The following is a 16296-nucleotide window of genomic DNA, read 5'->3' as shown; positions in this document are numbered from 1 at the left end:
GGTATTATGCGTTGCCCTCGGCAACTGTCCACACAAAGTGCACAGTCGGTAGTCGGTTCAGAGATAGTCGCGAAGCCACAGGGGCCTTCCCAGAAACAGGCAAAGACAGACTTTGCCAAGCAAGAACGCAACTAGAAGTGAGAAGGCGCAGAGACTCTGGCAGCAAGGGGGCCAAAATCAACAGGTCCTCACAAGCGTATCCGGTCGAGACGTCCTTTACTTTGAAGGTGCGCGCGGGGGGCTAAACAGTTTTTTCGATGGATCCATCTTTTCCCTTTTCCAACAGCCTCGTTCTTCCCCGGGTGAGCGCCAGTTTACTAAGGCATCGTTGGGTCTCCGGCGGCTGCGTGATTTGCTTCGTGCGCCCTCGCGCCCCCTCTTCCTCGCGTCTTCAGGAACCTCTCAATGAGAATCTCATGACAAGGGTTGCACGCTCCGACAAGGGGCGTAGAGGAGGTGCCGGAGGACGAGACGGTCAAGGGGTTCCATCCTTTCCCCGTTACTTTCTGTACAAAGAGGGAGGTCTGGCGGACATCCTACGATTCTCCGGCAGACGCAGACAGATATATTCACAAGTTGAAGGTCGCATGGTTTCCTTGGGGTACATTATCTTCCCTGGATCCGGAGATGGTAGGAGGCCTCGAAATGACAGGACGCCTATTTCAATATATGTCATCTTTCGCCCATTCGAAGGTTCTTCGCTCATTGGTACGGGCGGCCGCACTAAATATTCACAGTCTCAGCCATCTCGACTTCCAGGCCAGGCCGAGAGTGTTCACAAATGTGGCAGGTAGGTCGTCGCGTTTCTATCGTCGCAAGTCGGGTAGCGTGTTTCCTACCAACGAGACTGGCTTATCAGGAGAACCCTCTCACTAGGGATGAGTCAGGAGAGTCAAGTGGTCAGCCCCTTTTCTCTACGCTCGGCTGTTTAATGGGAGAAAGTCACCCATTCTTACTACAAGGATAGAGTTTATCGAGGATTTAGACTCCCTAATGCCAGGGGGTTCCTTCTAGGCACGGTTCAGACGCTGTCGTCCATCATCACAGGCTAGTCGCAACGTCTGACTCCCTGCGCACTTGCCTGAGTTGTTGGGTGGCAAATGGGCTGCAACATGTCGTACACAGCGACTAGGCCGACCGCTGACGGCCCTGCAATCACTGGCTCAGCCTCAGCTACGTTCGGAAAGATCTCGTTGGCCGTTGGACACGGTGGGATCCGTTCAAGTCATCCTTTCTTCTACCAATGGTGGTAAGATCAAGTCGTTGTATGTGTGGGGCTCTTCCGTATTCATCAGCCCAGCATCGCTTGGCCCTGAGAACGGCGGCATCCAGATTTGGGGATGGGGGCTCATCTAGGGACTCAGGACAGGGTTGCTGAGTCTCTCCGGCTGCCCTCCGTACAACATCCGAGAGAGAGAGAGGGGTCGCTGGTTGTTCAGATTCCATGTAGATAGGAGCGCTGTGTTTTCAGTCTTTTCGACAAACAACGGGGTTTCCTACGTGAAGAAGCAGGCGGAGAAATTCCTCTTTTTTCTAGTGAAGCAACGATACTGTGAGGAGTTTGCATACCCAACTCGGATTCCTCAGCTGATCGCTTCTACTTGCAGGGGCTCGAATATCTGGCGGGACAGTTCAGCCGGTCTTCAGTCCCACGTGGGTCCTTCGCCCGGGATGTCGCCTTAGCGCTCTTCCGGCGTGGGGGCACCACACGTGGAATCTTTGGCAACAGCAGGAACAGGAAGTGCCGATGTTTGCTGCTCTTTCCAGGGGCCGGAGCGGGCTCGATAGCGCGTTTTCTAAATTCACCTGACAACGCATACTTCTATGGTTCCGCCGTTCCCGTTACACATGTACCGTTCTGAAGGCGCGCAGGGACGGGCGTGGATTTCTGATCGTCTCGGCATGGGCCTGTCAGAATTAGGTACTCCTTGTTGCTGATGCCATGTTCGGTAGCGATCCGGTTCCTGCCTTCTTCACCTTGGACTGGTCAGCAGGACAGAACGGTGCCGCTTTGTCACGGATCCTCCAGTCGCTCACCATCTCAGCAGTGGGTTCCTGAGTGTCCTCGGTCGAATTATTGCTCTTCCGTGAGGAGGTTTTATCTGGGAATAAGAAACATTTACAAGGGCGACATATGTAGCAAATGGAAGTTTTACGTGCTGGTACGCGAGACGCGCTTCCCAGGATGTCTACCATACAGTGATTTTAGATTACTTTGGTCGTAAGAAAGAAGAATAAAAGAGAAAAAAAATAAAACAAGGCTGTGCATGTCCTCTCTCTCGCGTTCCTGTTAGCGCATCTCCACTTTCACACAGGGAGTGAAGCAGAGTCTGTCTTCTCGCCCCAGTGGTGTCTGATCCTCAAAGGGGCTGGAACGCCTTTACCGCAAGTGCAACCAGGGCCCTCTGGGGATCTTAGCTGGTGCTATCCCATCTCATGTCCTCCCCGTTTCGAGCCGCTGCTACGTGTTCTCCTCTACTTATCTAGAAGACGGATTCTTGGGGGATACGTTCGTCAGTCCTCGCGTATCGGAGCTGGCGCGCCTGAGTGTAGTTCTTTATATGGGTATTCATCGGGACAGGTGCAACTGAGGAGAGCACCGCCGCTTTCTTCTCAGGTGTTTCGGCCTTTATGTCAAACAGGACATATTCCTAACTTCTCTTCCCTAAAAATGCAGCTTGTTCGCAGGGAGCATCAGTTACACTCTTGGAGTGCGCAGAGCGCTCCTTTATATAGAGAGCAAAATTCGTAGGTCCACGCAGCCTCTTTGTCCGCGTCAGCTGACGAGTTTAGAGGGTTAGCCTAGTCTCCTCTCAGCGGATTTCCTCATGGGTGACTATCTGGGTTATTCGGACTGTTACGCACTGGCTTCCCCGGGCAGAGTAAACGGCGCACGTCTAACAGAGCCAGGTTCATCGACAGCGTTCGACGAGTAGCCATTCAGAGAGATCTGCAGGCAGCCACTGTCTGTGCACGACTTTGGCTACAACATTATGCCTGGGTCAACAGTCAGGGAGAAAAATGCGGCGCTTGGACTTGCTGTGCGATGTGACTCACTTCAATCGACCCACGCGCCTAAGGTAAGGTTGGGATCACCTAACTGAATGGATTGACGCAAGAACTCGAAGAAGACAACGGGTTCTCACCTTGCATAACTGTTGATTCTTCGAGATGTGTGCTTTGCTCATAATCCTATCACACCCGCCCTGCTCCGACTGTGGAAGTAGCTGGCAAAGAAGAATGAAGGAGCAGGCGGGCCGGCCGGGGTATATATATACCGCCATGGCACGCACTTGCATAAGGGCAACCTGCCGGCCCGCTGGAGTTGCTAGGGTAAAAGTTCTCCGACGAATGTGCACGCGCGGCGCGTACACCTACTGGAATGGATATGAGCAACACATCTTGAAGAACAACAGTTACAAAGGGAGTAACCATGTTTTGTGAATAGTGTGGGCTTCAAAGGACGTAGGATAGAAAATAGTATGAAGTGGGTTATTTAGAGATTGGGACTGTAACCTTCTACCGCTAGCCAAGGTGAACTATGCTGAATGAGCTGCACCAGGGAAGAGAAAAATAAGTTGAATAACCTGTTTTTATTTTTATTTCATACAGCAATTAAGTCATCAATTAAGTCAAGTCCTTTTTCTGGAAACATATACCATATTTTGGGCAAAGTTAAGTTTTCAGGTAACTGTAGTCTACTTCGTATGCATGGTCTTGAGATTACACTGCTTGTTTTCACCTACTCTGAGAATACTAAAATATGTAATTTGTAGTTGTTTGGTTTGTAAAGGAACCATACACATCTATGCACATATGCTACCTGTGAAAATATTTGGGATAAGTCAGCTATATGAGCCCAGTGTTTAAAGAAAATGTCTTCTCTTTTTGGTAGATTCTGATAAGATGATAGAAGTCTGTCATAATACAGCATCTAATTCATTAAGCCTTGTGCCTGTCCAGGAGGGGCCTACTCCTCCTGATTCAAGAAATGATAACAGAGATCGCAGCGGTCAGCAAGAGTGCTTCCTTGTGTTCATTGGCTGCTCTCTTAAGGAAGAGGATATAAAAGACTGGCTCAGACAAACTGCAAAGCAGGTTTGTGGACACACAACTGTTGGGATTTTTTTCTATGTTGCTTGGCTTAAAAATTCAAAGAGAAATTTGAGTGTTCTAATATTCTTACAGTTAAAGTAGACTGGAAACTGTGTCCTGCGTAGCGCACCAATGATTATGTCATTAGAAATGATCTTTTCAACAAGATGGCTGAAAAGGCTCACCGGTGCGACCTGTAATTCAAACTTTATTTTTAAAACATGTCACAACATATTCAGGGTGAGAACTCTTTGCTACAGAATACGCCATAGCAAATTGAGTATGCGAGTATGTCCAGATAAATCCAAGAAGACTTGGACTTGAGACGTGGTTGTCCTTCATATGGATAGGGTCCAGAGCAGTCTAAGCTCAGGCAGAAAATTCAGTGTGTGGAACCTGCACTTCGGTGTAATGATAATGAGCAGCAGTGACCACCATAGTTAGTGTATAACTGTTTCCATTCCTCCCTCTTGTTCTCGATTGCTCAGATATTGATCATTTGGGCTTAAATTTTCCAAGCTTGGTCTCTGCTTGACTGTGAAGATTTTTTTAAAAGTTTTGAGCAAAAACTAATCAGCTATTTTTCATCATGAAACAATTCTTTTGGTGGGAGTGGATGTGTTCTCTTCCTGTTTTTAAAACATTTTGCAAACTGCTGTGGAAAGAAAGTTTAAATATAGCATGGAAATAACCTGTGTTCAGGTGAAACCTGGTTTTGATTTACATTGCCTTGAAAATCATATGTTCAGGTTTTTTGCTAAGTTTTAAAGTGAGCTGTTAAGTTCAAAATGTGCGTGGCTAACATCACCACATCGTGAAGAGTAAAGGGGTTGGGGACATGCACTTTGTAAGATGGACAAGAATGTCTTGTTTCTGAGATACTATAGGGACTGCAATCAGTGCTCCAGTAGGCTTTTTAGGTGCTGTGACCAGTCTGAGCTCCTGAGGAGTATGGGAAAAGGTGTTGCTACGGTGCTTTCCAATCAAATAGTTCCAAAGTACTGGCGAGTGAATCTCTTTGAATTCTTCTTTTTTAGAGAAAACTCCATGCAAAAACTGAGAACATTAAGTTTGCACAGTTCAGCACTTGAGTCAGGAACTATTAAAATTATGGTTGCACACATTGCATTAACTCTAGCTCCTTGTCCATACACATTTTGGTACAATCTTTAATTAGATGGTGTCATAAACAGATAGTTAAGGGTTAATGTCTCTTTTACCTGTAAAGGGTTAACAAGCTCAGTGAACCTGGCTGACACCTGACCAAAGGACCAATCGGGGGACAAGATACTTTCAAATCTTGGTGGAGGGAAGTCGGTGGAGGGAAGTGCTTTGTTTGTGCTGATGCTTATTTCTTTTAGTTGTTCGTTTGTTATCTCAATCTTGGAGACTAAGAGAGGACCAGACGTGCAAGCCAGATCTTTCTCCTTTCTTCTGAAACAGTCTTCATAAGTTCAGAAATAAGTACTGAAGTACTAGAAGAGGCGGAGGTAGTTATTTATGTTGTGTTTCTTTTAATTGCAAAATGTGTATTTTGCTGGAAGGATATTTCACCTCTGTTTGCTGTAACTGTAACTTAGCTAGGGGGAAGGAGTCCATCTAGTCTAGATGTAAAGCACTGTAAGACCCTGTAAACATTTTCCAATCTTGGGTTTTACAGAGATAATTTTTATTCTTTCTTTCTTTAATTAAAAGCTTTCTTTTTTCAGAACCTGATTGATTTTTTTCCTTGTGTAAGACTCAAGGGGATTGGGTCTGAACTCACCAGGGAGTGGTGGGGGGAGAGAAGAGGGGGGAAAGGTTAATTCCTCTCTGTTTTAGGATCCAAGGAGTTGGATCAGTGTATCTCTCAGGGAAAGTCTGGAAGGGGGAAAAGGAGATGGAGGGAAGGTTAATTCCTCTGTTTTTAAGATTCAAGGAGTTGAATCACAGTGATCTCTCAGGGTAGCCCAGGGAGGGGAAATGGTTTATTCCTCTTTAAGACCCAAGGGGTTTGGGTCTTGGGCTACCCAGAGAAGGTTTTGGGGGGACAGAGAGTGTACCAGACACTGGAATTTCTGGTTGGTGGCAGCGCTATCAGATCTAAGCTAGGAGTTAAGTTTAGAGGGGTACATGCAGGTCCCCACTTTCTGGACCCTAAAGTTCTAAGTGGGAATAAGACCTTGACAGATGGTCATGATTTCTCTGCCAAAAAAAAAAAAAATTGTAGTCTATTGTAACTGTAAATTCACATGTATAGCATCTTGGAATGCAGCATAGGCTGAGAAGTTGACTTTCCAGAAATCAGAGGGGAGTTCTTATCAGAGCCAGAATTAGAACTCAAGAGTTTCTGGCATCCAGCCCTGTTTTCATGCCATGCTACTTCTATTCCTCCAGCATGGGGCGTGTTTTCTTTTTCAGTTGGAAATGTACATGCTGTATGTACACAAATGTTATTTCTAAATCATGCTGTTTCTTACATACCAGTGTCATTTGTCCGTTCTGAGACTAAGTTCATGGAAGATTGGACGTTTTTAAAAATAGGCAAATTTCTCCAAGGATGAAAAACACTCCCCTTTTTCAACCAATTCAGTAGTGATTGAGCTGAATTTAATCAGACCTTGAAAATCATAATCTTTGGACTGAGAACAAATATGAGAGATTTTAATTCAACCACTAACGCTCTCAAAAATGTACAAATCTCTGTAAATGGGGTTTATAATGAAAGTGCCATCATCCCCTACAACATCAAAAGTAGAGACTGATTCAGGTGTTTTAAATAATTTAGTATTTCAGGTTCTGCATGTTAAATAAAGAATTGAGGTATAGACTTCTATATTAAGTCTAAAAACTTGATTGCTCTTCCTCTTATGTCATTTTTTTCATTTTTTACAATAGCTCATTTAACTAGTTTAGTTAAAATACCTTCAGAATTTTTGTTCTATTCTGTTAACTAAGTCACATTTATATAAGATTCTTTTTTTATATTTGTATTTGTAAAAGTTGAATCTAGAGTTCCTTAAGTAAACGATGCAATTCAATAACCGTGTCCACTTATTAGCATTGATACACATTTTTTAAAAATATCTTGTGTTAGGATTAAGCACAATTATCTGTGGTTACATATTGCTATCTTTTTCATATTTGTGGTAGTTGTACTTTTCTGGTTGCTTGCTTTTTTTTGTTTTGTTTGGTACCTTAATTATAACATACTGTGGTGTTGCCATGAGCATTAAATGTATTATTGGTATCTGAATCTATGTATAGAAACCTCAGAGAAAAGCCCTGAAAACCAGAGGAATGCTGACTCTGCAGGAGATCAAAAACATTCATGTAAGTACAAGCCATTAGCGTCAAGGCTTCATTCTGACCCTCACTTCCTTAAGTACCCATTTATATGATAGAAGACTATAACAAGAACTGTGTTCTAAGTTTCTGACTTAAAGGATTCAAAACTATTTTCCCTGATGCTGTTAAGCTTCCAGATAAGTGGTGGGAGTGCTGTGTAATTGCATTCGTTTCCAAATAACCCAATTCCGTAATAGAGTTTTGGAAGTGGGTGCATGGGGCTATCACATCATAACAATAATCACATTTTCAGACTAATGATGGATGTATTTCCATTAATTCTTGGTAGCTATATAGATACATACTGTTGTCCTCTGCATGTGAGAGGGAAAAATAAACTCATTTAAGATGGTTCTTTGTGTGGACACTCTATTAGTGTGCCCTTGCAGCTGCTACTGTTAAGCTGTCCTTTGCTGGTCTTGCTGCTGGTACAGCCTGTTTTTAGACAAACCAGAAGTATTTACAAGTTGCTCTGTGGCTTCCTGTTGGAATAGAAGGTGATTAAACACTAAAACCACCTGTATGAAATGTGGAGTTTGTCAAGGAAGCATCTGGTCATGTCACAGGACTGAAAAAAGATCTTTATAATCATAAGCACTTAGTGCCTTAGATGTTTGCTCTTTAGTATATATCTTGAAGTAGTAATGCATCTGGAATAGAACCATATATCTCTAGTCAATAAAAAGCAGGAAAGAAAATAGATTAAGGATCTGATATGGGAAACTAATAGTACTTGTATTTACATGGCAAACTATTCAGCATTTTTTAGCCTATACTCTTCTTGTGTTTTAATGAAAGTTTATTTTGATTATCTGTCTTCACAACAAATATATGGATAGTTGCAGGAGATCTTTGTGGAGAGTCAGTTTGGGAAATGGCAAAGGTGAAAAGCTGTTAAAGGCACAGTCTAATGACTACGTGCAACTTATTTCAAAATATATCAATTTTAAGTTGAATTAAACAAATTGTTTGATAAAAGCTTCACGTTACCAAGGTCTTCACTGCGTTTCAAACTAATTTTGAAACATATGAAGTCTATGCAACAGGCCACCTTAGGAAACCTGTCAGAAGAGACCATCCAAAAGCAACCCCAAAACTACCTTTATAAGGTCACCTCCAAGAAGCCACCTCTTTCTTAGTTCTTTAAGTAGTTAAGACATATATTAATGTATTTTTAAAACATTTTCTGTTCTGTAAATAAGGACAATTACAATACATTATACTACCATGACTCAGTGACTCCGCTCCTTATCCCACTTCTCATAGAATCATAGACTTTAAGGTCAGAAGGGACCATTATGATCATCTAGTCTGACCTCCTGCACAATGCAGGCCACAGAATCTCTCAGCAAATCTGTGTCTGAGCCACTGAAGTCCTCAAATCATCATTTAAAGACTTCAAGGTGCAGAGAACCTTCCAACAAGTGACCCGTGCCCCATGCTGCAGAGAAAGGCAAAAAACCTCCCAGGGCTTCTGCCAATCTGCCCTGGAGGAAAATTCCTTAATGACCCCAAATATGACGATCAGCTAAACCCTGAACATGTGAGCAAGATCGACACATGCCAGACACGCCAGGAAAGACTGCTTGGTAGTAGTTAAGTCAGATTCCACCCAATCTAACATCCGTCACAAGCCATTGGCGTAATTTCAAACTGCTAGTTAGTCAAAGACTAATTAATTCCAAATTAGGCTATCCCAATTACCATCCCTCCATAAACTTACGCAAGCTTAAGTCTTGAAGCCAGATATTCTTTCGCCCCCACCTATCGCCCTTGGAAGTTCGTTCCAGAACTGACCCTCTGGATGTAGAACCTTTCGATCTCATTTCGAAGTCTAAACTCCTAGTGTCAGTTTATACCCATTGTCATGTGTCCACATGGTACTAAGAGCTACTAATTCCTGCTCCCCCTAATATGTTATCCCTCTTGATATATTTATAAAGAATCATATCCAGACCCCTAGCCTCGTTTGGTTAGGCTAAACAAGACAAGCTCTTGATCCCTTCCTAGGACAGGTTCCATTCTTGGATCACCTAGTGCCCTCTCGAAACCTGTCCCAGTTGAATTCATCCTTCTAAACATGGAAAGACCAGAACTGCACCCTATCACACGTATTGCACAAGAGGATGAGGCGCTACACAACCATGCTGTGAGTATCTAGCACTGAGCAGGTGAGTCTATACGCACACCAGAAGAAGTCGCCTAACCCTCTCCCCTTTTTTGCCAGATTCATCCCAGAAGTTCATTACCTCTATCCCTTCTACACGCAGCTAGTCTCATATGATCATCGCTAGATCCATACTCGCCAGAAGAACACAATTGCCAAAGAAGAAGTAGTATCAGCTTGCGATTTTATCAGAATATCACTCTAAGTCCCTTAGTCAACTTCACACTATTCGCAAGCGCCTCATGACCCAGCCTTGACGGAGCATACACCAAGAAAATAGACTGAGTTCTTCTCCACCTCTGCAAAACAGTGAGCGAGGTCACCCCATACCTCCAGGGTGATAACTCAGAATATCCAGAATATCATACAACAGTACTCTAGCGAAATATGAGTCAAACCCTAAAGATGACAAATAGACCTAGCGACTTAGCCTCACTATAAGATACCACACCTAGTACTATTACTTGATATTAAAAATGTACCCTAATGTTTATGTTTGTCAAAAGTGTTACACGCCACAGTTCATACACCAGATGCTTCCTGTAAATGACTGGTCCTTCCTGGTCACACTGAGCACACTAGCGCTCAGGACGTCTAAGATATCAATGCAACACGACAACACTTCACATTAGCACACATGTACCACTTTTTGTGCTCAAAGGAGAGTTCGAGACAATAATTGAGAGAAGCAGAATATGAGCGATGGTTGTCCACCCGAAAGAGCCCACAGATCCGAGGAACGCCCACAGAAACTTACCCTCCACCCTGCTTGCCAAACCGAAAGTATACAGCCCACTCTGCTCCCACCATCCAAGTAACAACGCGCGTGGTACGCTACTACACATCTTCTAACCATCTATAGCTCAAACCACTCACCCCCTAATAGTCATCATACAATATGATACTCAGGCTCAATCCACAGGCAACTACTTTCAAATACAGGGCATTGAGTACCCATGACATTCTGCCTGTTCCCTCCTATAAGAGTGGAACCGGTTATATTCAGAGGCCTACGAAATCTGACGTAAAAAAGAACCACTGCATGGCCTTTTCCTAAAAAATCTGTTACCTCTCAAAGAAGGAGATCGGTTTGGTGTTGGCCCAATCTATCTACTTTTGTAAAACGTGTTGTATTGTCCGCAATTACTATTGACTTCAATGTCCTTGACGATGCTTTTTCCTCATATTTTTCAAGACCTTGCATCGCTACAATGTCACAGCTGACAGGCCTGTAGTTGCCTGACACTCTTTTTCCTTCTTAAAGATAGGAACTATTTAGTCATTCCCAATCATATGGAACAAAACCTGATTTACCAGAATTCATAATAAATTCCTCTAAGGGCTTGCAATTTCATGTGCCAGTTCCTTTAATAATTGTTGATGAAGATTGTCAAGGCCCTGATTTCCTCCCATAAGCTGTTCACAGTTGCCTATTCTAGCCTCGGATGTAGTATTTTCTAACCTCCATAGCCTCATTCTATCGTCATTACCATTATCCTAACTGCTCTTTACGCCACTAAAGACGAGCAGAGATTGTTTTAGATTCAGGGCTGCAACAAACAGCGGCCCCCGAAGGCTCAGCTGTGCTCCTATCCTGGCAGGGAATCAAAGGGCTTGAGCCTGACCGTCAGCAGCGGGACCCCAGAAGCCTTTAAATTCTCAGCCGCGGCCGGGGAATCAAAGGCTCTGGGCTCCGCAAGATTCCCCGTTGCGGCCGAATGTTAAATGCTCAGGCCCCCACCCACTGGCAACCAGAGCCCTTTCTGAACCTCCCGGCGGCTGAGATTAAAGGCTCAGCGTCCCACATGCTGCAGGCAGCCCACGAGCCTTGATACCCGTGACAGGCGGCTTCACGACGGGCCTAGGGCGGATTAAAGGGTCGGGCTCCCTCAGCGGCAGGAGCCTCTGGCTCTTAAATCCCTGCCCCAGCCCTGCAAACCCTCAGGTCCACCAGTGCCGGAGCCTCTGGGCCCCTTAAATTTTGCCCATACCAGATTCCGACCACCTCCAGCTGGGAGCCCTGTTGATTAAAATCAAGTATCACCCCCCCAACCCCCAACCTTCCTTTTTGGCCCACAGCTGTTTTGGTGGGGCGGCGCTGGGGAAGGAGGGTTTGTTTCTGCAGGGCTGGGTGGTGCTAGGGTGGGGTGTTTCCGCCGAGCCGGGAGGTCCTGGGGGGTGGGTGGGGTGTTCCGTGGGGCCGGGGTGTTTCGCCCCTTAGCTGTTTTCTTTGGAGTAATGTGGCCCTCGCCGCTTTTTGAGTTGTGCAGGCCTGGTTTAGATATTGGGCCAAGCCTAGATTATCCTTAATCTTCACTCTATCCTCAGTGTTTAGCAGTCCCACGTCTATCTGTCTGTCTTTCTTTCTTATTTATATGAACCTTTTTACTATAGGTTTTAATTTCCTTTGCAAGGGAAAAGTCTACATGGCTTTTGGCCTTTCCAGCTTTTTTATCCCTACGTGTTCTGACCTCAATAAGGTAGCTTTCCTTGCTGATCAGTCCCATCTTTCCCATTCCTTGTAGGCTTTCTGCTTTTTCTTAATCACTTCTGAGATGCTTGGTCTACAGCTCCTGCCTATAATTTTTTTCCCCCTTTTTGGAGATGCAAGCTTCTGATAGTTTCTGCAACTTTTACTTGAAGTCATTCCAGGCTTCCTCAACGTTTAGATCCCCACGTTCTTCAGTCCAGTCCATTTCCCTGACTAACTTCTTTAATTCTTTAAAGTTAGCCCTTCTGAAATAGAAAACCCTAGTCACAGATCTGTTTTTATTTATACTTCCATTTAGTTTAAACTGAATTAGCTCATGATCGCTCGAACCAAGGTTGTCCCCTACAACCATTTCTTCTATGAGGTTCTTACTACTCACCAAAACCAAATCTAAAATGGCATCCCCTCTTGTTGGTTCTTCAGCTACTTGGTGAAGATATCCATCAGCTATCGCATCTAGAAAAATCTGAGCCCTGTTGTTATTACTAGCACTTGTCCTCCAGTCTATATCTGGGAAGTTAAAGTCTCCCATGATCACACAGTTCCCATTAGTATTTACTTCATTAAAAAGATTACAAAAGTGTCAATCCATATCCAAATCAGATCCCGATGGTCTATAGCACACCCTGAGCACTGTCTAAGGGGAGGCTCTCGTAGCTTTCTTCCCCAGTGTGATTTTTGCCCATGCCTTCTTATTTCATTACAGTCTACCTCATCATTGATATACAATGCTACTCCACCACCTTTACCTTTATTTCTGTCTTTCCTAAACAGCACATATCCTTCAGTACCTGTACTCCAGCCATGACTACTGTTCTACCATGTTTCTCTTATCCTTGTAATATCCGGTTTCACTTCCTGCACCAGTAACTCTAGTTCCTCCATTTTGTTACCTAGGCTCCTCACATTAGTGTACAAACATCTTAATTCTTGCTGTTTGGCTTCACTCACATTCTTTACCCGATTAGGCCCAGATGATGTTCTGCCAGTATCACCTGTTAGAATTGTATCTACAGTACCCTTCCTCCATTTGTCCATTCTCCTACCCACAACAGTATCCTTTCTTGCTTCATTTTCTTCCCTCTGTGTTAAAATCCAGCATGGAGATTACCTGGACGTCTCCTAACCATTTCCCCCTAATTCCTAGTTTAAAACTCTCTTAATCAGTTATGCCAGCATCCATCCTAGAAGTCTATTTCCCTCGCTACTCAGGTGAAGTCCATCCCAAGAGAACAGTCCTCTGTCCATGAATGCCTCCCAGTGTCCATACATCCGAAAGCCCTTCTGCCTGAGCCATCTGCTGATCACCATAATCTTGTCAAACCTTTGTTGCCCTTCTGAAGATCACCTGAGCCTCAATTTCCTTAAGTGTCTTCCCCAGCCTGGCATAGTCACCCTTGATACGTTCCAGTGAGAATCTAGCTGTATCATTCATTCCCACATGGAAGACAATCAGCAGATTCTTTCCTGCTCCCATTAGGATCCTCTTCAGCCTCAGGTCCACATCCCGTATCTTAGCACCGGGCAGACAGCACATTCGTCCGTTCTCTGGATCAGCTCTGGTTACAGGCCTGTCTGTCCTTCTCAGTAAGGAGTCCCCAGTCATGCAGCCCTGCCTTTTCCTGGTGACAGTGCGATTCTCTGGTCTATCCCCTGTTCCCTCTGGTTGCAAGTCCTCTCGATTCCTATTCACCCTTCCAATCCTCTGCAACCCATCCCGTATCCTCCTGGGGCTCGTGTTTGGTGTCATCTCCATTGACTAGTCCCCTCTCCTTATAGGGCTAGCTGCTCTTCTCTTCTTCCTTGCCCTCTCACCTTCAGTGACAATCTGATGTGCCCCTTCTTCATTTTCCAACTCTGCAAACCTGTTCCTGAGCTCTGTTGCTCCTTCATTAGCCTGTCTTTTCCTCTGCCTGGTTCGCTTAGTCACATGCTTCCACTGTCCTCTTTCCTCACCCAGCAGTCTCCCCTCAGAGTTCTTTGGTCCTGCTTCCATCTGCAAGTCTGAGTTTTTCCGTTCAGCCTCATCATATCCTTGCTCCATCATCCGCTCGAACCCCCTTCTAAACTCGACCAGAGTTTCCACCTTCATCTCCAATCCTCGGATCTTTTCTTCCATCAGCTCTATCAGGAAGCACTTCATGCAGACAAAACTCTTTTTTCAGGTACCCCCTCCAGGATCATGTACATACTGCAGCTTCCACATCCAGTCATCTTCATTGTGTCTTCCTCTGCTTGGGTCACTACAGCTGCTGCCTCTGTATCTGTCATAGGTTTCCCATCTAAGTCCTGTAAGTCTGGGAAACACAATCCAACCAAAAACACCACCACCCACAGCAAAACAAACCCCCAACAAGCATCAAGACACTCCTAGAACACTGCGCACTCCCTTCAGTAGCCTGTGTTCCTCTGTCTGTCTCTTAGTCTTCCCCAAAACTCCCTCTGTAAACTCCCACTCAAATTCCTGTGTACAGCTCTGTTTGCTCCTGTGCCGCTGCTGCTGCTTTTGTTGCTTAAGGAATTAGTGCTCATGCCACCATTCTCTTAAATGGAATGAAGACTGATGTACAGAGTGCACAGGGTATTTATAGTTGCTTATGCAATGAGTTTTCCCTCATTTCCTAGGCAATCACGGAGATGCAGTCTGAGATGTTCAGATATTATGGGGACAGGAGTGATATAAGCACCTTGGTTGTTAGATGTAGAGTCTTAATAAAGGATTAGAGGGTAATGTAATTGATTCAAATCCACATGGGTTTATGGAAAATAGGTTCTGTCTAATTTAGTCTCTTGTTTGAGATTACAAGTTTGATTGAGAGAGATCATAGTGTTGACATAATATACTGAGACTTCTATAAGGCTTTGACAGACGTGACATTTCAATTAAAAACCTAGAATGACCTAGAACTAACATGGCACATATTAAATGGGTTAAAAGCTGGCTAACTGTTAGGTCTCAGTGTAATTGTAAATGAGGAAAAGCCATCCAGCAGATGTGGTTCCAGGGAGGTGCTGCAGGGATCAGTTCTTGGCTCTGTTTTATTAGTGATGTGGGAGAAAACGTAGGCATCACTGATAAAGTTTGCAGATGATAAAGATTTAGGGTAATGGTAAATAATGAAGAGAACAGGTCACTGATACGGAGCTATCTGGATTGCTTGGTAAACTGGGCACAAGAAGACAATATGCATTTTAATATGGCTAAATGTAAATATATACACATCAAGTAACAAAAAATGTAGGTCATACTTACGCAATGGGGGACTCTACACTGGGAAACAGTAACTGTGAAAAAGATCTAGGGGTCATAATGGATAATCAGCTGAACATGTGCTCCCAATGTGATGTGGCCAAAGGAGCTAATGGGATTCTGGAATATATGAATAGGGGAATCTCAAGTGGAAGTAAAGGTTATTTTACCTCTGTATTGGGTACTAGTACCACTGTGTTTGCAGTTTTGGTGTCCACAATACAGAAGGTCGTAGATAATTTGGAGAGGGTTCAAAAAAGAGCCACGAGAATGATTCATGGATTTAAGAATATGCTTTATAGTAATTGACGCAAAGAGCTCAATCTATTCAGCTTAACAAAGAGATGGTTATGGGTGGCTTCAGTACAATCTATAAGTACCTACATGGGGAACAAATATTTAATAGGGTCTTAAATGTAGCAGAGAAACGTATACATTGATCCAATGGCTGGAAGATTTACCAGGGCTCATGATGGATTCTCCATCACTGACCATTTTTAAATCGATTGGATGTTTTTCTAAAATATGCAGAGAATCCTGTGGCACTTTATAGACTAACAGACGTTTTGGAGCGTGAGCTTTCGTGGGTGAATACCCACTTCGTCAGACGCAGGTAGTGGAAATTTCCAGGGGCAGGTATATATATGCTAAGCAAGCAAGCTAGAGATAACAGAGGTTAGTTCAATCAGGGAGGATGAGGCCCTGTTCTAAAGCAGTAGAGTGTGAACCACGAGGAGAAATAGTTCTGTAATATGGCATAGACCATTCACAGTCTTTTGTTTAGTCAGAGCTTGATGATAGGTGCCAAATCTGCAAACTAACCTGAAGCTCAGACAATTTCTCTTTTGATAGCTAGGTCTAAAGTTTTTCTTGCTGCCAGGATGGCCGAACCTCAAGACGAGAAGACTGTAGACTGGATTGCACAATTACAGAAACCAGTTTCTGCTCGCTCCTTGGTTTTCACAC

General features: G+C 44.2%; 1 protein-coding gene across 1 annotated transcript in view; it reads left to right on the top strand.

Annotated features, from left to right (window-relative positions):
- Positions 1-16296, top strand: part of DNAAF9 (dynein axonemal assembly factor 9) — a 144236-nt gene that overhangs the window by 120219 nt on the left and 7721 nt on the right. Inside the window, exons 33-35 of the mRNA XM_075066669.1 lie at positions 3613-3687; positions 3896-4098; positions 7342-7407. Coding sequence (XP_074922770.1) covers positions 3613-3687; positions 3896-4098; positions 7342-7407 — 344 coding nt within the window. The remainder of the gene's footprint in view (positions 1-3612; positions 3688-3895; positions 4099-7341; positions 7408-16296) is intronic.

Source organism: Chelonoidis abingdonii, chromosome 5 (genome assembly GCF_003597395.2).
Source record: "Chelonoidis abingdonii isolate Lonesome George chromosome 5, CheloAbing_2.0, whole genome shotgun sequence".
Taxonomy (NCBI): Eukaryota; Metazoa; Chordata; order Testudines; family Testudinidae; genus Chelonoidis; species Chelonoidis abingdonii.
Note: the sequence above shows the minus strand (reverse complement) of the source record. Positions and strands in the feature narration are given on the sequence as shown.